Here is a 23,573-nt window from a genome sequence, read left to right on the forward strand (position 1 = left end):
TATGAACTCCAGCTATTGATAGAAACATCTTAAAATGTCCTACTAATAATCCTATGATCTATTAGCTCTGCACCCATTATTATTTGTTCTACGTTTAACACACCTCATTATACCATAATGTTTGGCCTATGAATAAAATCAGACTTGATCATAAATAAATTACCCTTCTCAAACTTTACCAGTGTAAACTATGATACAGTAAGTAACATCTAGCTATCTCTCGAACAGTTAGCAATCTGTCAAACGGAACACTAACTTCTCTCCTTACTTACCTGTTAGCACTGGGGTACTCCAGGGCTCAATACTAGGTCTACTTCTCTTCAACATTTTTATTAACCATCTTAATACTGCCAGCAAACAAGCCACCCTAATTCAATACGCTGATGACTCTACATTAATCTGCTCTGCCAGGACTCTCTCTCTCATCTACAGAGTTTAACGCAAGAAGCATTAAATTCCACATGGCTCACCAACAACCATTTATTACTTAACCCCCCCCCCCAAAAAAAATACACTTGTACTATTTCTACCAATACACTTTTCTCCAGATGCCTCTAACTTTGTTATTACTTCTTTGAACAATACTTTAATCAATGTGGTTTCACATACAAAACTGTTAGGTGTAACTACTGACAACAATTTTAAGTTTGACCTACATGTCAGCAACATCATAAAAAAAATAATCAAAAATTGGGCAAGATGTATAGGGCTAAGATATTCATCTCCAACTCCACAAGAGTAACCCTTGCCACTACCTATTGCTTACCCTCCCTTCTATAAGCTTCATGTATCCTAACCAATCTATACTCTTCACTCAAAGCAAAACTTAGTCAATGTTATAATAAAGTAGCTAAATTTGCCACAGGGCAGGTCCACTAGTCTCACCATTGCTCCACTCTCAAGTCCCTAAATTGGCTCGAACTACCCCACCTTCTCACCTTTAATCAACTAACATTAACTCACAAATTATTGTACAATTCCTCATTTTAGCAAAATACATCATCACTACTTTTATACTAACTTCCATCTCATGATCTACGCTCATGTCACAAGTATCTACTATCTATTTACAAACCTCAAAGACCTAACGGGGCTAGTCTCTCCTCTCACTGTGTTGCCATATCATGGAATAGCATTCCAGAAGCAATCAGACTTTCACCCCACAACTATTCCTTCAAGTCTAGGCTGAAAGAACATCTAACCAATAACTGGATCTGCCCATGCTACTTGCCATCTCAGTACTCTTTTCTATTCCCTTCTTCCACTCTTAGTAGACTTTCTCTTGATATATTCTACTTCCCTTCCTGCTTTACCTACTTTCTAGCCTCGCCGCTCTTTAATTCCTTAACATTTGAATGTCTTTTCTTTATATTTTTACACTAACCTTTATCTATCCCAGAATCTGACTGAAATTTACTGTCTAGTTCTCCTGCCAGAAAAAGTATATGGCTTTTATGACCTATGACTTATTCTGTTATATATTTGTCATGCATCATTATGTAACATGCATATTAGGAACTGTCTTCTACCTTGTATATAATGTATGTTCAACTTTATTACTTGCCTTTATATTTTGCTTATTTTTCTTTTATTGTGTTTTACATATTGTACTACTTTGTTATTGTCTTAATATTGTTCATTTTTTTTAATTCTGTTTAATGTGTACTGTGGAACTTTTCTTCCCAGGCCTCTGCTGAAAATGGGCTCATACCCAGTTGTATTTTCCAGGTAAACAAATGTCAAATAAAAAATTAATAAATCTTCTGAAAACAGAGTGAGATACGTTTTGCAATGACCCAAATAAATTTGCTCAGGATACTGTCCATGTGTTGTATGATATTACTAACTTCTACACTAAGGAGCACATGCTGGTAAGACACAATCTGCAAATAAACTAAAAAAATTAACCTTTTAGAATTACATTAATAAGATATATTACAAAAAAAAAAACAGTTCTATGTATCATTCAAAAATGACCCTAGTCATAAAAACAAATCTAGATCTACCTACTTTTCTAATAAAACCTTCCAGATCAAATGATGAGCTCAGTTTGGTCTCAAAGCAACAAATATGCATTTTTAAAATAGTCTGAAAACCAAAAGGGAAGATTGTGACTACACCATGTTATCAGTAAATGATCACTCAGTCACTGACCACAGCAAATGTGCTTGCAGAAAATGTCTTCCAAAACATCATAATAAGCAAAGAAATGTGTTAGAGTGTCATGCAGATAAGGATGACATAATTTATGTAATATGTAGACATTACAGCTGCACAAGTACAGTTAAAAACTCAGGCTCCTTGGCGAAAAAGCAACATAACTGGTGGTTTCACATACAGAATCAAAGAAAACTTGACTAAACCATTATTAATTGTGTTAAGTAAAACGTTAGCACAGGATACATCACTAACATATGTCAAAAGGCTGTAGTGGTACAAATTTACAAACTAAAGGTGTTACATTAGAACCAAACACTATTTCTATTTCCTTTTTACCACTGTGCCTGCTGACCATCAGGCCTTCCATTAAAGGTATTGTGTCAATTTGTTTCTCCCAGCATAGGGGTGACAGCTGACTAGAAGAATCATTATACAAGCAGTTGTGGAAGTGGTTTTTGCCTCACTGGCAACCCAGCCATGACAGTATTTATAATGAGGCTATAACTCTGCCTCTGGTTGCTAACATGAATGCTCATTTCAACACATGAGATCAAAAGACTTCTTCATGCATATCTGTGCTTCTACCCAAGTACTAATGAGGGTTACTGTCACTGACTTCAAGTCCATGTCCCTGGTCTTAGATATTTCAGTGCTGCTCAAACCTCTTCATGCATGGGTGATGCCTGACAACCTCCCACTCTCCTCAAAATGAGTGAGCCCATATCATACACTCACTCCCATGCTATCCAGCTGGCTCTGCCAGTGCCCGAGGTCTAGACTTACTCAGGTCATATGGGTTATAGTTAGGGCTGTATCCCACTACATCAGCGAGCTGGGTGGATCAAAACAATTTAGGCACATCAGCCTGACCAGTGTTCTATTTAAAATCATGAACAAAGTTATAGTTTCATAGTTTCACAGTTTAGTACTAGGCTATCTGCCCTGGGGCATTTGTAAGCCTAGCCATAGTGATGTGGCTTTCGTCACCCCATGAAATGGTACAAAAATGCACAGAATAGATTTAGAATACTGTGCCTCTGTCTAGTAGTGACACAATGAAGGTCCCCTTATATAATAGAGTTAGTTTACTGTGCCCCTGTCTAGTAGTGACACAGATGTGACCCCTGGGGTAAACTTACGATTTCCCATCCACTCATCAAGATTTCTCTTGAAGAGAGTCAGTGAGGGGCTCTGCCTAACATGAACTGGGATCTTGTTCCAAAGCATGGGAAGCCTCTGGGTTATGAATCTACCCCTCCAGCATGTCCTATTCATACTTGTGCCGAGGTTTAAGTCTTTAGCTCTCCTGGTCCTGATGGATTTGGATTTTTTGAGGTGGAGCATGTCCATCAGATCCTGATTGGACATGGCCTTGTACGTCAGGCAGAGATCACCTCTGAGCAGGCGGTATGCTACTGAATAGAGCTGGAGTTTCTTTAGTCTGGCAGAATAAGACATATGTTGGAGACCCTTGATCCTCTTGGTGAGGTACTTTTGTGGTCGCTCCAGCTGTTGCAAATGCCGGGTGAGGTACATACCAAACGGGGCACTGTACTCAATCATGGGTCTGATGAGGGAGGAGTATAGGGGTACAATGACATCCTTGGATCTGGATGTGAATCCCTTCATGATGAGGTGTGCAAGGTAGAATGTTTTTCTAACCACTTTGGCAACGTGGGTGTCAAATGAGAGGTCGCTGTTGACTTGGGTCCCTAGGTCTCTGATTACTTTTTCCGTACTCAGTGGGTTGCTGTCTATGTGATAATTTGTGGGTACTTTGTTTTTCCCAAAGGGGATGACTATATATTTTTTGGCATTTAGTTTAAGGCTGTGACTCGAGCACCAGTTGTCCGTTTCTGTGAGGCCTTTTTGTAGGATGTATGTGTCCACTGGTGTATCGACTATGGCTCCTAGTTTGCAGTCATCTGGAAACTTTGTCATCCACAACCCTCCCATGTTTGCTTTAACATCTGAGAAATAAATGCCAAACAAGAGGGGTCCCAGGACAGATCCCTGTGGGACACCACTTGTGACTGGCTTTGAGTCTGACATTGCTCCAGTGATTTTAACTTTATGGATTCTGTCCTTTAGCCAGTTTGCAACCCATCTAGTGACATAAGGGTTTACGTTTAAGCTGTTGAGCTTATCTATGATGCCTGAGTGGGGTACTGTGTCGAAGGACTTAGCCAAGTCCAGGTAGGCTGTATGGACTGCTTTGCCCTCATCAATGGCTCTAGTGACTGTTTCGAAAAAGTCAACCAGGTTCAAAAGGCAAGATCTGCCCTTTACAAAGCCGAACTGTGTGGGGTCAAGTGTCTGTAGGTCCCCTATGTCTCTGTTTATGAGTTCCATAATGATTCTTTCCATAGCTTTGCAGACCAGGCTGGTTAAGCTTATGGGGCGGTAGTTCCCAGGGTCTGTATAGGTACCCCCTTTGTGGAGTGGGACCACTGTTGCTGTACGCCAGTGTTCAGGCACATATCCTGTAGTAAGGCTAAGGTTAAATAGCATTTTTATGGGCGGGTTTAGCTCCTCTTGGAGTTCACGTAGCACGCAACCCAGGATACCGTCAGGTCCCATTGATGCTGTGTTTTTAGCTTTGTTGAGGGCGGTTCTCACTTGGACATCTGAGATGACAGGGAGATTACATTCAGCTGGGATAAGCATTTCTTCTTTTGGGGGTGAAGGAAGCGAGAAATTTGCACTGAACCTGTCAGCCAGAATGTTAGCAATAAATGTGGGTTCAGTGTATTTTTTGTTGTTGTGAACCAACTCTGAGCATATCTGAGGATTTCCGCCCAGGTTTCTAACATAGCTGAAGAAGGCTTTGTGGTTATCTTTAGTGTCCTTAGCGATTTTTCTCTCAAAGTTTGCCGTGGATGTTTTTATGAGAGAACGTAGTTTTCTGCTAATGTTGATCAGAGATGTCTTCCCTTCATGGGATTTCACCTCTGATGTGCAGTAGCTTCCTTCTTTTGTTATACAATTTGTTTATGGCTGAGGTCCACCAGACAGGACGCTTACATTTGGTGGAGAGGGACTTGGATTTGTTTGGGATTGCATGATCCATGCATTCTTGGAGATGTCCATAGAAAGCATTTGTGAAGGATTCGGCATTGTGGGATGTGGTATCCACTGGCACAGTGGGCTTAAAGGATACCATCTCAGTCTTAAGAAGAGTGAAGTCTGCTTTTGAGAAGTTTTTCACTGTGGTCTTTTGTACTGGGGTGGAGGTGGGATATGTATATCCAGGGTGATTAGTTTGTGGTCAGATCTCACTAGTGAGGGGTATACTTCGTGTGGAGCATTTTGTTCCCATGTTTGTGATGATCAGGTCTAGTATATTATCTCCCTAGTGGGAGAGGTGACTAGTTGTTCCAGTGCATTTGAATTTATGAATTCCAGGAACCTTTGGGCTAGGGTATTAGAGCTAGAATAATGTACCCAATCTATGTTTGGGTAGTTGAAGTCTCCCAGTATGATGGTATTTTGTGATACATTCATATCCTCCAATGTCTTCAGGAAGGCTGAGTGGGGTTCTTGAGATTGGGAGGGTGGTCTGTAACATGCTACCAGTTGTATAGCAGTTTTGCCTATGGTTAGTTGCACCTGTATGGTCTCTGATGCTTCATGTGTTGCTACTAACCTGGAGGTGTGGGTGTCCTTGATGAATATGGACACTCCCCCTCCCTTTGTGGCTCGGCCCGGGTTTTGGGGCCGAAAAGCATGATACGAGGTATAGCCTTGTAGCACTGGGGTGCTCTCAGGAGCCTTGAACCAGGTTTCAGTTACTGCAGAGACGTCGATGTTCTCCATACTGAGGAGTGCATCGAGTGCCTGCATCTTGAGATTTAGACTTCTGGCGTTGAGCAGCATTACCCTTAGTTTTTTTTCCATTTTTGTTTTCTAAGGAGGTGGGTTTGTCTTTTGAACCTTGCCTAAAAAAGGCACTATGGGGGTGGCAAGAGACTTAGCCAATATCCAGAAGCCCAGTGGAGACAGGTGCAAGCCGTCCTTTGCGAAGCAGCGTGGCTTGTCCAACATGTCATCCCAGGCAGACAGACATTGGATCCCCTTAGAATGACACCAGTACTTGAGCCAATTATTAAAGCTGATCATCTTGTCTTTGAATTGTGGCATCATTCTTGGTGAGGGCAAGATGCTGCTCAGGGTCAGGGTCATACCAGCCTGGGCTACATAATCAGAGAGCTCCTCTATGTCTCTTTTCATGTAGTCCAGGGAGGTACGTCTCAGGTCATACACGCCAGCATGGACAATGACGGAGTCATATTTGTACTTGCTTTGGAGTGACCTGAGTGCGTGTGTTATGTGGCGGATCCTAGCTCCCGATAGGCAGCTCACAGTCACCCTCTCCTTGTTCAGCCTGGTAAGTGGGACATCAGTGTGTCTGACTATAGAGTCACCTATTAGTTTCATAGTTTCATAGTATAGTACTAGGCTATCTGCCCTGGGGCATTTGTAAGCCTAGCCATAGTGATGTGGCTTTTGCCACCCCATGAAATGGTACAAAAATGTACAGAATAAATCTAGAATACTGTGCCTCTGTCTAGTAGTGACACAATGAAGGTCCCTTTATATAATAGAATTAGTTTACTGTGCCCCTGTCTAGCAGTGACACAGATGTGACCTCTGGGGTAAACTTACGATCTCCCATCCACTCATCAAGATTTCTCTTGAAGAGACTCAGTGAGGGGCTTTGCCTAATACGAACTGGGATCCTGTTCCAAAGCATGGGAAGCCTCTGGGTTATGAATCTATCCCTCCAGCATGTCCTATTCATACTTGTACCGAGGTTTAAGTCTTTAGCTCTTGTGGTCCTGATGGATTTGGATTTTTTGAGGTGGAGCATGTCCATCAGATCCTGATTGGACATGGCCTTGTACATCAGGCAGAGATCACCTCTGAGCAGGCGGTATGCTACTGAATAGAACTGAAGTTTCTTTAGTCTGGCAGAATAAGACATATGTTTGAGACCCTTGATCCTTTTGGTGAGGTACTTTTGAGGTCTCTCCAGCTGTTGCAAGTGCCGGGTGAGGTACATACCAAATGGGGCATTGTACTCAATCATGAGTCTGATGAGGGAGGAATATAGGGGTACAATGACATCCTTGGATCTGGATGTGAATCCCTTCATGACGAGGTGTGCAAGGTAGAATGTTTTTCTAACCACTTTGGCAACGTGGGTGTCAAATGAGAGGTCGCTGTCTACCTGGGTCCCTAGGTCTCTGATTACTTTTTCCTACTCAGTGGGTTGCTGTCTATGTGATAATTAGTGGGTACTTTGTTTTTCCCAAAAGGGATGACTATACATTTTTTGGCATTTAGTTTAAGGCCGTGACTCCGGCACCAGTTGTCCGTTTCACTGAGGCCTTTTTGTAGGATGTGTGTGTCTGCTGGTGTATCGACTATGGTGCCTAGTTTTCAGTCATCTGCGAACTTCGTCAGCCACAGCCCTCCCATGTTTGCTTTAACATCTGAGAAATAAATGCCGAACAAGAGGGGTCCCAGGACAGATCCCTGTGGGACACCACTTGTGACTGCCTTTGAGTCTGACATTGCTCCAGCGATTTTAAATTTATGGGTTCTGTCCTTTAACCAGTTTGCAACCTATCTAGTGACATAAGGGTTTACTTTTAAGCTGTTGAGCTTATCTATGATGCCTGAGTGGGGTATTGTGTCGAAGGCCTTAGCCAAGTCCAGGTATGCTGTATGGACTGCTTTGCCCTCATCAATGGCTCTAGTGACTGTTTCGAAAAAGTCAACCAGGTTTACAAGGCAGGATCTGCCCTTTACAAAGCCAAACTGGGTGGGGTCAAGTGTCTGTAGGTCCCCTATGTCTCTGTTTATGAGTTCCATAATGATTCTTCCCATAGCTTTGCAGACCAGGCTAGTTAAGCTTATGGGGCGGTAGTTTCCAGGGTCTGTAGAGGCACCCCCCCTTGTGGAGTGGGACCACTGCTGCTGTACGCGAGTGTTCAGGTACATATCCCGAAGTAAGGCTAAGGTTAAATAGCATTTTTATGTGTGGGTTTAGCTCTTCTTGGAGTTCACATAACACGCACCCCGGGATACTGTCAGGTCCCATTGATGCTGGGTTTTTTGCTTTGTTTAGGGCGGTTCTCACTTGGACATCTGAGATGACAGGGAGATTACATTCAGCTGGGATAAGCATTTCTTCTTTTGGGGGTGAAGGAGGCAAGAAATTTGCACTGAACCTGTCTGCCAGAATGTTAGCAATAAATGTGGGTTCAGTGTATTTTTTGTTGTTGTGAACCAACTCTGAGCATATCTGAGGATTTCCGCCCAGGTTTCTAACATAGCTGAAGAAGGCTTTGTGGTTATCTTTAGTGTCCTTAGCGATTTTTCTCTCAAAGTTTGCCGTGGATGTTTTTATGAGAGAACGTAGTTTTCTGCTAATGTTGATCAGAGATGTCTTCCCTTCATGGGATTTCACCTCTGATGTGCAGTAGCTTCCTTCTTTTGTTATACAATTTGTTTATGGCTGAGGTCCACCAGACAGGACGCTTACATTTGGTGGAGAGGGACTTGGATTTGTTTGGGATTGCATGATCCATGCATTCTTGGAGATGTCCATAGAAAGCATTTGTGAAGGATTCGGCATTGTGGGATGTGGTATCCACTGGCACAGTGGGCTTAAAGGATACCATCTCAGTCTTAAGAAGAGTGAAGTCTGCTTTTGAGAAGTTTTTCACTGTGGTCTTTTGTGCTGGGGGTGGAGGTGGGATATGTATATCCAGGGTGATTAGTTTGTGGTCAGATCTCACTAGTGAGGGGTATACTTCCGTGTGGAGCATTTTGTTCCCATGTTTGTGATGATCAGGTCTAGTATATTATCTCCCCTAGTGGGAGAGGTGACTAGTTGTTCCAGTGCATTTGAATTTATGAATTCCAGGAACCTTTGGGCTAGGGTATTAGAGCTAGAATAATGTACCCAATCTATGTTTGGGTAGTTGAAGTCTCCCAGTATGATGGTATTTTGTGATACATTCATATCCTCCAATGTCTTCAGGAAGGCTGAGTGGGGTTCTTGAGATTGGGAGGGTGGTCTGTAACATGCTACCAGTTGTATAGCAGTTTTGCCTATGGTTAGTTGCACCTGTATGGTCTCTGATGCTTCATGTGTTGCTACTAACCTGGAGGTGTGGGTGTCCTTGATGAATATGGACACTCCTCCATTTGTGGTTCGGCCCGGGTTTTGGGGCCGAAAAGCATGATACAAGGTATAGCCTGGTAGCACTGGGGTGCTCTCAGGAGCCTTGAACCAGGTTTCAGTTACTACACAGATGTCGATGTTCTCCATGCTGAGGAGTGCATCAAGTGCCTGCATCTTGAGATTTAGACTTCTGGCGTTGAGCAGCATTACCCTTAGTTTTTTCCATTTTGTTTTCTAAGGAGGTGGGTTTGTCTTTTGAGCCTTGCCTAAAAAGGCACTATGGGGTGGCAAGAGCCTTAGCCAATATCCGAAGCCCAGTGGTGACAGGTGTAAGCCATCCCTTGCAAAGCAGCGTGGCTTGTCCAACATATCATCCCAGGCAGACAGACATTGGATCCCCTTAGAATGACACCAGTACTTGAGCCAATTGTTAAAGCTGATCATCTTGTCTTTGTATTGTGGTATTATTCTTGGTGAGGGCAAGATGCTGCTCAGGGTCAGGGTCATACCAGCCTGGGCTACATAATCGAGAGCTCCTCTATGTCTCTTTTCATGTAGTCCAGGGAGGTACATCTCAGGTCATTCACACCAGCATGGACAATGACGGAGTCATATTTGTACTTGCTTTGGAGTGACCTGAGTGCGTGTGTTATGTGGCGGATCCTCGCTCCCGATAGACAGCTCACAGTCACCTTCTCCTTGTTCAGCCTGGTCAGTGGGACATCAGTGTGTCTGACTATGGAGTCACCTATTACTAGTGTATCTGGCAAGGTGTTTGGCCTTAAGGGCTGCGATTGGTCGACACACTGATTTATTGAAGTATGTGTTGCATGTGTTTTGTTTTGAGTTGGTGGATTTTTGGATGTCTGCTTTGGGAGCCTCTGTTGTTTTGGTAAGTTTTGTGTTTTGTTTTGAGGTGGTGGATTTTTGGATGTCTGCTTTGGGAGCCTCTGTTGTTTTGGTAAGTTTTTTATTAGTGTATCAGGCACGGTGTTTGGCCTTAAGGGCTGTGATTGGTTGATACACTGATTTTTGAAGTATGTGTTGCATATGTTTTATTTTGAGGTGGTGGATTTTTGGATGTCTGCTTTGGGAGCCTCTGTTGTTTTGGTAAGTTTTTTATTACAGCCTCTGAGTATGTCTTTGTGTTTTTATGTGTTTGGTTTGCAGTTGTGGTAGGTTTATGTGGGACTGGGTTTGTTGTGTGTGTGGTTACCATCTCTTTCTGTCTGGTCATGCCAGCTCTGAGTTGAGAGAATTCAGCCTCCAGTTTGGCTATATAGTTGCATCTCTCACATGTATTTGTGTTTGTTGGGAGGAGGAGAGGGTTGTCTGTGTACATGAGACAATTGTAGCATTGTCTCAAGATTCCCAGATTAACCAGCTGAACTGGAGAGGATGCCAGTAATCTACCACTCGACATGCTAGAACAGTATAAGGGGGTGCTGTGCCTTTAAGGGAAGTGGATATTCACAGGGGTGGTAGGTGGATGTAGTGCTTTATTAGTAGAAGAGTGCTTACTTAGTAGAGAAGTTTTGAGAACAAGTGCTAGGCTTATAATATAGCGAGCAGTCTGATTATACTAAGAGTAGAGCTTCCTTAAGGGAAAATTTGAAGAGCAGACTTGGCGGAGCCAGAAGAAGTTTAACCAGTGCTGCGCTATGCTAATTGAAAAAGTCACAAACGGATTTTAAACAGGGAACTACAAAAGAGCTAGAAATGGTCCAAAACAACCAATTACTACAACTCTTGTGCTGAGGTCACTTTCTACAGGGACAGGTAGGCTGCTCAATGCTCCCCACTCCCACTGGTGAGCAAAGAAACTTCCTTCTATCCAAGTAAGGTAATGGACAACACAGGAACTACACCACAGCTCAGAATACAGCAATGCCTGTAAACTGGTCTAAACTAGTCGAGGAGAGGTGGGAAAACAAGGATTATTTTTTTGTTTTTAGATAGAAACACACAGAAAATGCAGAAACAGTGATAAATCAGTTACACAGGCTAGCACACTTTAGTGGGCAGCCTCAACAGTTAAATTAAACAAACAAACAAACAAACTTTCGATCAAATTCGACTAAAAAGTAACTTTAAGTGCAGATTTTAAAATAATGCAGCAAACAGCTAAAAACAGTTTAAGCTTGTTTAGGGTAAGCTAGAGAAGCTATTCCAAGTAAAAAACAGCAAAGATACTTAAATCCAGAAAGTAGTCGCTTTTCTGAGTTCTCTGTAGCTAGGACCACTCTGCAGGACCACGAGGAGCTTGTCTGAGTAGTATAGCTAGAAAAAAAATGCCCAGAGGCGGATTTTAAACAGCGAACTACAAAAGGGCTAGAAATGGTCCAAAACAACCAATTACTACATCTCTTGTGCTGAGGTCACTTCCTACAGGGACAGGTAGGCTGCTCAAGGCTCCCCACTCCCACTGGTGAGCAAAGAAACTTCCTTCTAGCCAAGTAAGGTAATGGACAACACAGGAACTACACCATAGCCCAGAATACAGCAATGCCTGTAAACTGGTCTAAACTACTCGAGGAGAGGCGGGAAAACAAGGATTATTTTTTTTTGTTTTCTTGTTTTTAGATAGAAACACACAGAAAATGCAGAAACAGTGATAAATCAGTTACACAGGCTAGCACACTTTAGCACAAGGAAGCTACTTCTTGTAAATATGGGAGATCTTGTCTTCTGACTCTCTGAAGAGGTAACAACAGCACTTAATTAAGGGCTGACAGTGCGTAATGCTCATCTTGACCTCCCTAAGGCATTCAACCCTATCCAGCATAAAGGAATAATTGGCATATTAACATCATTAAATGCCACCTCATACATAATTCAGTGAAGGCCAAGATACAACACACTGCATCAGCACCTTACAATTCAATATAACATGACAGTGACAAATTAGACAGCAAGAATATATTTAGAGAATTTACACTTTGTGGCAATTACATAATGAATACTACATACAGATTATCTATCAGAGTGCCATCAATATTCCTTTCTAATTCATAGCAAAAACATAGGTGATATTACAAAACCGGCTGTCTAGCAATTTACCATCAACATCCACAATGACCAATCTATTAAGAAAAAATGGAGGAGGAAACCTTGCATCTTGGAAAATGAAAAAAGAGACAGACTTTAACATGTGACATGCATAGGAACTGCATTTATTGCCATGTCTGTATCACAGTTTCATCATTCTAAAGATGTTGCTATGGACCAAAAGTACTAATTGATGATGAGGAAGAAAGAGGTATTGGGAACATATTTTCTGTGAGTGTAATGAGTTGGCAGACTTTAAAAATTCCCTGCAGACTACTCTATCAGAAATACTGGGTGAGCAAATTAGTATGACCAAGGAAGGTTTTTTTTTTTTTTTAGCTATGATACGGAATTGGAATTGCCTAGAGATAGTAAGGCCTTGTTGAGTCTAATTATGGTGGCTGCCAAAAAAGCATTTACTAGGAAATGGAAATCAAAAGTCTAAACCAGCTGTAGTAGTGACTAGAGATAAAACAACTGAAAATGGGATCTTTATAAAATGGTAGGAGCAAATTACATAGGAAAAAATGGAAATTGTGAGAACAATACATGCAGACGAGGAATGAGGTTTAAAAGAAAGCAAGATGTGAATAAGTTAAGTAATGTTTGACTGGCAGTGACTGGATAGATTATAGATAAATAGATTCATAGATTAGTACTAAGCTAACTGCTCTAGTGAGCCATTATAAGCTTAGCCAATTATCCCTTGTGAGATTCAAACCCTGCACCTTGTGTTTATAAGGCAAACACCTTAACCATTAGGCCACCCTCCCAACCCCATTATAAGTGATGTATAATGTTTGCAACTAAAATTATGCATTATGGTTTGTTTTCATTTATACAAATGTATGATTGTGTATGTCATAAGTGATAATTTAATAAAGATGTTTCTTGTTTAATTAAAAAAAAAAGTACTAACTGATGTTAAAATGGAAATTTGGTCCATTTAGGACATGCCATCTGCTTTACTTCACCATATTGTTATTTTGTACCATCAAGCAGTTCACTGTGAACAAAATGAGCCTGCATTACTTTGAGATTTGCCTATTATATGTATTTGCACCTTTACGAATGAATCATACAATATTATGTAATTTTTTTTTAACTCGTAACTGCTTTCCCCCAAGCTAAAAATAAAAAGTTATGTACTTACCATAACGTTCCATCTGTGTTTTCCACTTTCATTCTTCCTCAACTGATGGGTTCAGATCCAAGACTCGGATCTGACTCAGCTGCTTCTTGCAGATCATTGGATCCAAGAACTCTCGAGCTCCTCCCTTTACCCATAATGCCCCACCAACCTAACCTACTTTAGATCAAGTTTGCTGCCTGTATATGTAAAAGGCACACAAAACCCGAAAAAGGCAGTGGTAGAAAAGAAAAGGGGAAGCTGGAGCTCAAACAAGGAACAGAGGTTCCTATACAACTCTTAGACCTCTTCAAAAGTACACAAAAGGATGTGGTAGGTTGGAGGGGAGTTGAGAATAATGAAAATGGAACTTTATGGTGAGTATATAACTTTTTAATCTGATGTTGTCATTTTCATTCATTCCTCAACTGATGGGACAGAGTCTCCAAATTCTATAAACCTGGAAGGCCCCTAAGGAAGGATATTCTGAAGCACTGCTGAGCCAGATACCTAGAAATGAAATCCAGCTTGTAATGAGAAATTAAAGTGTGTGGATTATCCCAAGTTGCAGCTGCACAAATATCATCCAAGGATGCTGTGGACCAGAAAGCTGAAGAAACCACCATAGATCTTGTTGAATGGGCCCTAGGAGGTTTTGGTAAAGATAAAATCAATTTGCCATAGATAAACGTAATACAATCAGCTAACCATTTAGCCATTGCAACATTAGATACTAGATTACCTAATCTGGTAGGAGTAAAGGAAAGAAACAATTGGTCAGATTTCCTAAAGTCTTTGGTTTTCTCAAGGTAGAAGTGAAGTTGTCTATGCACATCCAACAAATGTGACATATTCTCCTTTATTACAAAAATCTAGAAAGAAAACTGAGAGATTAATGACCTGATACATTTTTGATTCAGAAGCTACCTTGGGTAAAAAAAGACAGATTTGTTCGTAGTGACACCCAGTCTTTGTGAAAAATCAGATAAGGAGGTTTTAAAGACAGAGCCTGAAGTTCAGATATTCTTCTAGCCAACGTAATAGCCACCAGAAAAAAATGTTTTTTCAAGAAGGTTCAAAGGGAGGCTGAGTTAAGGCCTGAAGCATTAAGTTTAAATCCCAAGGTGGAGTAAGATCTTTTAATGGAGGTCTAAGCAAAAAAAAAAAAAAAAAAAGCTTCCTTGAGAAAAGTCTTGCATAATTTAGACAAGCCTAATGTAAAATTATTTTCACCCATGTGGAAATTAGAATTGGCAGCCAACTGAACTCTTGCAGTGGAAACACTAGCACCTTCAGTAAAGACTGACAGTTGATACAGGAACTGAAAAAAGGGTCCAGGTCTTTGCTAAAGGACCAGAAAACAAATATTTTCCATTTACTCTTGTAATTCTTTCTAGTAGAAGCCTTTTTGAAAGATAGCAAAATATGATGGACCAGGGAAGAGATCCTGGTCTGTCTAGCAATTAGCAGAACTAGAGAAACCCTGCAGTTAGTCTGAGACCTGTTAAGTTTGGATGAGTCATGCCTGTCAAATGAGACAGGAGGTCTGGAGTTGGATTCAGAATCCATGGTGGATGTAGAGATGTGGTCAGAAGAACAGGGATCAAACATGACAAGACCAAAAGGGAGCAGTGAGGATAACAGTGCTTTTCAAAAGAACTGCTTTCTGAAGAAATTTTGGAATTAGAGACAAGGGTGGAAATGCATACAGGAATCCAGAGGGCCAACTGTAGACTAGAGCATCTCTCAGTGACTTCCCCAATGGAAGGATCAGGGCAAAGAACCTGCTACACTTGCTGTTGAGGGAAGAGGTGAATACATAGTGGCATGCCAGGCACTGAAAGAAAATTCTGTCACATTGACATTGAGAGGCCACTCGATATCAGCGTCGGCCAGTCCCAGACAATAAACACATTCCCTGTGGGCATCAGAGTTTGGGATCTTATGCACACATGAAATACAATTCTTAAAACCAGAAAGTTTTTCTGACATCTTGACAGATTTAGGCACAAAAAAAAAATGCAATAACAAACAGTTCTTAGCAGAAATTCAAGTAACAACAGAATCAGCCTATCTAGCTAAACAAACCCTTATTTTTGTTTTTTTAAAGGGGGGGAGAAAAAACTACCAACAATTGTGGTAGAAAGGGTACTCAAGGAGAACAACGGAATATCAACAAAGGTAAGCAGAGCTACCAAAGACAATGGTAACTTAGTTCTGGGATACTAAAAATAGTATATTATGGGAGGGAGGGAGGAAAAAGACAGGTGAAATACCAAAACTGTAATAACTCATGAAATCCCATTAAACCAAAAATTAAACCAAAACACTTGAGAGTAACAAATCCACATCTGAACCTACTGGTAGCAAAACAAACATGGTGTATGTTAGGCTGGTGTGGCATTGTGGGTAAAGGGAGGAGCTCGAGAGTTCTAGGTTCTGATGATGTGGAAGAAGTGGTCAAGTTGGATCCAAGTCTCAGATCCGAACCCACCAGTTGAGAAATGAATGAAAATGACAACATCAGATATAATGTTCCTCCTTAGACATGCACTGTTGATGAGGAACATAGTTGCACAATATTCATTACAAAAACTGGTCTGACAATACAAATCCAAAGAAGCTCTGCATACATATTTGCTCATGGCAGTACATGTTGCCTGTCCTGACCTGAAACTGAAATGGCAAGTGGTAATACCAATTTTTATGGGGCACATACCAACTAACTTTAGAAGAGCAGCACTATGAAATCAGTGCTAACCTGAAGCAGGAGAGCCACTGGGTACTTGAAATTCATGGTAGATGACAACTTGTATCAGTGAGCACAAGTCTAACTATTAAAATACTGCTGCAAGGGAGATATACAGTTCTGGTGCAGTGTGTTATGTCCAAGTGCTTTCGGTTAAAATAGGCTGGATGAAAGATTGTGTCAGATCAAAGAATCCCTTTCATTGAAATATAACATCTTTGGAGCTGATTATAATTGCAATAGTTAGTGAAGAGGGTCTTTCTTTAACTTCAGAATTTTTGTCCCTATCGAAACATTTTGTTTATGCCTTCTGTGACTTTTGTTGAAGCGCTGTTTTGGTTCAAATTAAGACTGAATAGGATTATGCTTTTGTATACTGCATATTCCATACTTCACTTATGTTATATTCTGTTAACTGCTTTTGGAGCTTTTCTCCCTGGGCCTCCACTGAAAATGGGCTCTGCTTGGCCCAGTGGATTTCCCTGGTCATCAATCCAGAAATAAAATAAATAAGTAAATTTGAACTGACATGTCTATCCATTAAACAAATAAACAGCTAAATGTTTTTTTTTTTTTAAAACAATGAAAAAAATCTCTTTCTGGTAAATGAGGTTTTCTGCTGGGTACTGAAACAAGGAAAACATTCAACTAAAATATTTTTAATCAAATCATGTTCCCTGTGAAAGAAGAAAAAATGCCATTAATTTTCTTGTGTGTCAAGGGAAACATGGCTTCTCCTCTCCTTGAAATAATGTAATCTTAGTCTCTCTACTGGGCATGTGCCTTAGGCCTGGAGGACAGCTATTGTGGTACCCTTAGAGAAGGGCAGTCCTAGTACTCAACTGAGGATCAACTAGCTTTATCAGTATCATTTATAAAGTAATGTAACATATCATTATGAAGCTCATAAACAGTAATACCACCATACCACCACCTTACACGCCTTTCATCCTAACTAAATTAGCACTCAGAAAGTTCTGTCTTAATTACTAAATCTGGTGGATGTCTCTGAAAATTCACTGAAGCACTGGATGATGACAAATTGCTGCACATACCCTAACTGGATTTAGCTAAGACCTTTGACACTGTCCCAAACACCTGCATTATTGAGAAACTGGCCCAGCTAAATGTAAGCACTTACATACTCCACTGAATAGCAACTTCATCCTCTGCTTGGACTCAATAAGTCAGGGTTGGTGGCTTGCTGTCCTCAAAACCTCAAAAATATAGGTCAACAGTGGTGCCCTTGTTTTTAGGCCACTTCTCTTTGAGAAGAAAAAACGTGTGCATTTACCTCATAAATGGCAGCCAGCTCAAAAATGTTGCTGTCATAAGGGATTAATGTGTACTTGTGGACCAATGGACTCGCATCTAACCACCATGTATTTGCCATTAGGAAATCCTTCTACATAGTGCAATTAATAACTAAATGCATATCCACTAGGTCCAAAGAATTTATTGTCTCTTTTTAGTCCTCTCTAACCAGGCCATAATAGAATATAATTCCCTCTTTGTATTTATCTAGACATATTGCCCAACTACAAAAAGCACAACACATTCTCACCATGATAATCTCAGATGTGAACTCTCTAAGCTGCACAAACTGTCTAAAAGTCCCATCACTCTGCTCCATCTCACACAGATTTCTACAGGGCAATCTCTGAAGTTTCCGCCCTCCTTGACCTTTTACATGCTCATAAAACAGATATCACCACCAATATCCATTCTAGGGATCTAAATCTACATCCTAAAATTTCTTCAAGCCATTTATAATGATAAATTTGTTCTAACAAAATCTTTAATTTTTTTGAATGTAGACGACTCAGTAACTATGAGTAAAAGTGATCAATATCTTTTATGGTCTATCCTGGCTGTAGCCAGGAAATGTATAACAAGAAAATGGAAATTCACTATCCCTCCAAGTTATGAATACTTCATATCTCTATTAAAGGAATCTGCACAAAAAGAAATAAAAGTCAAAGAAGAAAGAATTTTTCCTAGACGTTGGACAGACAATCCTTGGAATAAAATCTTAATACTTATAGACACATTACAAAAGGATAGAATTTCTCCTACATGAAATTGAAATGTCATAAACTAAGATGGACTTATGTGAATATATACCAGTAAAGGTTATACTAGTTCTATGTGATTATTCCTCTTTATAACCTTATTGGTTAATCCTTTTCATTGGACCACCTGTAAATATTGTACATATTGTTAGAGTTATTAACTATTTTCTTTTATTTTGAATTGTAACTTAAATTCACTGTATCATAATTTGTCTACAAACAAAAAAAATAAAAATTATTTAGTAAAAAAAAATAAATCTACATCCTAATGTTAACAGAACCTATTGGCAGGATAGATACTTCTCCCAAAGGATCCTCAGTCCATGGAATAAGCTCTACATCCATTATAAAGTAGCTCCCTATTTATCTTTAAATCAAACCTGGATGACTGGATAGTCTAACTCCTCAGACCCTTATGGACAGAGGGAGAAAATTGTGGGATTTACAGTGGCTATGCTCCTAAAAAATAAAAACACAAGCTCTTGTAAGTGCATGCTAGGCTATCATTTGAGTAAACACTCAGCTGCTAGCCTAGCACGCACTTACAAACCTATGATAATGAAGCTTGTGTGTTTATCAAAATATAAGAAAATGCATAAATTGCATACAGTTATGCAATTCCACACACACACACACACACACACACACACACACATATATATATATATATATATATATATATATATATATATATTTATATATACACACATAAAACACGGTCAGTTAACATAAGAACTGATTAAAGAATGCATTGGAAGCACTATATAAGTGGCATTACATTTGAGAGCATAATATAAAAGGCATACTAAGAGCTGTGATGAACACCAGTGTCTGAGGTGTGTATGTTCATCTTAAATATTTGCCTTTGGATCTCCATTTATCTGATGAAATGGGACAATCAGATATCCACCATCAATTCCCTTTATTACACTCATCTTTTCCTCCAGTACTGCCTCTTACAGAAAAAAGCTACACCTGGTCCAGACTGCATTGGAAAGATGCTTTATTGAATCATTCCCTACTCTATTCACCCATCATACTCAAGTTTATAATAACACAAAGAACAGGGCTCACAAGTACGAACACACCTGTCAGACATCTTTCTCTACACCCTATCTTAATCTGGACACATACCTCTGCCTAGGTCCACAGGCTAATGAAAAAGTACCAAATATTAACTCAGAAGAAAGACAGCAAACCACTGGCTATGCAGTCTCCTCCAGCAACCCAGATTTCTATTGCACAGGATGTTAGCTAACTGTTTTTTTCTGGTGTCACAGAAATAAATGTTCTCACTATGCCTGCAGACTAGCTATCTATGGGTCATGGTAAGAATCTCTCATCAGTGTGTACAGCTTCTGTCTGGAAGAGCCTATCTTCTCTGAAGAGCTTACTCATGATCATTCCTCACCCTCCTCTGGAAAGAAAGCCAGCGAAGGAGGAGGCAGCAGGTGGGTATCTTGTCTTCATTATCACATTCTATGGCACCTCAGGCAAAGGGGGAAAGTGCACATTCTCAGAAAAGGAAAAAGAAAAATATAAGTAAGTTGAGTATCTCTTGCACATAAATGAAGGGATGTGTTGCCTGCTTCTATAAGGCTGCTTGCTCTTCTGCTGAAAAAAGCAACCACCATTAGATGAGTCAAAAGAGGACAACAGAAAGAAGAAAGGCAACACTGAGACAGATACAACCAAGAGTAGGAACCAACACAGGTCCAGCCAAAGTTAATTAGTGTAGCCTGAGGAATGGCAGCTTATGAAGGCGCTTGAAGGCCAACATCGGGGTGGTCAAAGAGACCACAATTTAAGGAACTGCAACACCAGTTGGTCATAATCAGTGAGATGAATTGAAGACACTTGAGTGAGAAAATGTAACTGTTTTAGTCACTCTAGTTCTGGTGAAAGCCAGGTGCTGGATGTAGAAGACGACAGTTCAATCAGAATATTATATGGTAATGGTCATCACTCCTGGACTTGAACAAGATATAATTTATCTTTGTTAGGAGAGAGGAATCCTGTGATAAAATTGGCTCTTGTGACTGCTGCAAGGAAAAAAAAAAAAACAGAAAGCTGGACAGTGACCAATTACCAGTAACCAGTAAATGCTTATCAGCAGGAGTAACAGTAGGCAAAACTGTCACAAAATGTTAAAGGGCTAGAGTCATTTTAAATTTCTCTTGGTACCCGATCATGAATACAATGGGTATCAAGTAGTAAGGACTGATACAGGAAAGGTTAAACAGTACCTTAAGTTTTGGCAGCAGAGGTCTCAAATGTCAATATGGTACGAAAAAATAAGTGGGCAAGTCTCTTAGTCATGCAGATGTGAGTGTTGTTTGATGTAAGAGATGGAAAGGCCTTAAAACTGAATACTTCTTAGGAAAAGATTATACTGACACATGATATCAGGACAATAACAGTTCTATAAGTAATACCTGCTGCAGAACCAGTTTCAAGGATAGATCATGCTTTCCTTTAAAAGATCTGACTGTTACCAATTTTCAGGGCCACTAGAGTTACTTTTTCATAAGTTATTCATCTTGTTTATATTTAAAGAATGACATCTGTAGCATACCTTCTCTCTCTGTGTTCAGTTTTTGGCGAAGGAGGTGGCCAACTATGCTGCACATACACAAATAACACTGAAGACCCATGGTATTCCAATTCATGCTGCTCAAGATGTTAACAGCTTCATCAATTTGGTTACAGTGAATGTACTGAGCAATAAGCTCTAATGGGCCTAGCTGTCCTCTGGTGATGGCACCTGAAAGAATAACGAGAAAGGCTTAAAAGTTGAAGAATTAAGACATTTGATGTTTTCACCATGATTTTCAATGAAATGCATAGTTGTAAACTAAATTTATTCAGAAATACAATATCAGTATAATAAAACACAAGAGAAGCCACAGTTAGAAGTGTAATTTAACATATACTCAAGCCAAAAGGAAAGCCATGTAAACAGTAATTTCACTCTTAAATAATGGTGTACAAAGACTGCTGGCAAGGGGCATACTCTTGATATGTGCATATAGTAATTCTGAAATTGCTCAGAAGAAGAAATTCCAGTGATACCACAGTCCTCACCTTAAATACAAAACATAAGAATTTAACATTACTAACTGAACATTACAGTATATATTACTAATATGAGGTCAAATCACACACACACACACACACACACACACACACACACACACACACACACACACACACACACACACACACACACACACACACAGAAAATACAGTTGTGTAAGTAAACTTACCAAAACAGTGGATGTTCAAATGATCACTGCTGCAGTATCCTATGTATATAGGTTATATACTGCAAGGATATAACAGCTGCCTAGCTTCCAAAGCTTCAGGGCACCTTCAACATGCCCAAACCATTGGTCAGCTTACGTTGAGCTGACTAAAAAGACAGGTTTGGGTGCCAAGCCCTTCACAGCTTTCATGCCAACAGAAAGAGGGACACTGAGCCCTGAAAGGAAAATGTTAGGAAGAACAAAAATTAAAAGTCCAAACCCTGGAAAAAAGATCACATGGAAAAATCGGAAAGATGGAGGGTAGAAGTGCCTACTGCAGCAGTGATCATTCAAACATCCCTCAGTTATAGTTACACAGCTGTATTATGTTCTTTATACTGATCACTGCTGCAGTAGCCTATGCTACATGGGTAGAGCACCATAGCTTACACATTTTGTAAGGTGGGAGGAGAAGAGCACATGAGCCACTGGAGAATTGTCCTTGTAAAGCCTGATCTAGACCTAGATAAGGAATCAAGCTTACAGTGCTTTGTAAACATATGTACAGAGCACAAAGTTGCTGCTTCTAGAATACTTCTAGGGTCCAGTCCTTTCTAAAAAAAAACACAGATAAAGCCAATTCCCTGCCAAAGTGGGCCTTGACCCTGCCTGTAATAGTTTTGTTGTGTTGATTATACCAAAAGGTAATAGCTTTAGACAGCCATATGGAAATAATCTGCTTTGACACAGGTTGGCCTTTCTTCTTACCTTTACAGAAAAGTAATAATTGATCTGAATATCTGAAAGATTTAGTTTTGTCAAGATAGTACCTGAGTTTTCTGTGGACATCCAAGATATAGAGTACCCTGTCTCCCTCAGTTTTAAGTTCAGGAAAGCAAATGGACAGATGGATAGTTTGCCTTAAAGTAAACCCAGATCACACTTTTGGCATAAAAGGATTAGTTATAAATAAATAAAAGAAATAAGAGAAATAAATCCTATCCATGTAGAAAATGAGGTAGGGTTGACTCACCATAAGAACTTGCAACTCCAATACCCTTCTTGCAGACATCACAGCAATCAGTAAAAATGTTTTCCATATTAAGAACTTCAAATAAGCCAGGTTAGCTGGTTCAAATGGAGCAACTGTTAGCTTCTGTAACACAAAATTAAGATTACAAGGAAGAGTCACCAGTTTTCTTGGAGGCCTCTTATGGGAAACCCCTTTCAAAAACATTTTATATGAGAATGCATTGAAAAAGGAGTATCCATGGGCAGACATGATGAAATGGCCGATAAATGAACCTTGACGGAGGAGTAAGGAAGGCTATAGCACAGTAACTCACACAAATATTGTATAACCAAAGAAAAACTAGCCCTAAATGGGTGCTGGTTATGCTGTTAACACTGACTAGAAAACCTTTTCAATTTGCTAATATATGGTTTTCTAGCAGCAAGCTTTCTTACCTACATTAATGCCTTCCACATGTCCTCTGTAAACAGGTGCTAAAGGGAGTAAAGACCCTATCGTCCAAGCAGTTAGTTGAAGTTGAGTGGGGGTGGGGTGTATTAGATACCACTGATCTTGTGTGAGTAGATCCATTCTGTGAGGAAGCTTGTGGTAATTGCCCCTAGCCATTTCCAAAAGAAGGGAGAACCACTGCTGCCTGGGCCAAAAGGAAGTCACCACAATGATCTTGGGGTTTCCTTCTGAATCTTCAGAAGTAATCTGGACATCAGTGGAGGATGTAAAAGCATATAGGAATATTCCTGTCCGAGAAAAAGAAAAGGTGGCGGTCATCCATGTCTTCCTGAATGGAGACCTGGAGCAGAATCTTGTCAACTGATTGTTCAAAAAGGAGGCAAATAGGTCTACTAAAGGAGCCCCTGGTAGATAGAACAAGTCTTGGAAGAGTCCTGATCTAGTTTCTAATCGTAAAGGTCTGCTGTTGTCCTATTCTGCTGGTATGCCACA

At 40.2% G+C, this 23,573-nt stretch overlaps 1 protein-coding gene across 1 annotated transcript in view; it reads right to left on the reverse strand.

Moving 5' to 3' along the window:
• The window catches only part of LOC122788613 (WD repeat containing planar cell polarity effector), a 2,136,001-nt gene that overhangs the window by 1,122,328 nt on the left and 990,100 nt on the right, over nucleotides 1-23,573 (reverse strand). Inside the window, exon 10 of the mRNA XM_044055516.1 lies at nucleotides 20,929-21,117. Coding sequence (XP_043911451.1) covers nucleotides 20,929-21,117 — 189 coding nt within the window. The remainder of the gene's footprint in view (nucleotides 1-20,928; nucleotides 21,118-23,573) is intronic.

Source organism: Protopterus annectens, chromosome 1.part2 (assembly GCF_019279795.1).
Source record: "Protopterus annectens isolate FY-2018-M chromosome 1.part2, PAN1.0, whole genome shotgun sequence".
Taxonomy (NCBI): Eukaryota; Metazoa; Chordata; order Ceratodontiformes; family Protopteridae; genus Protopterus; species Protopterus annectens.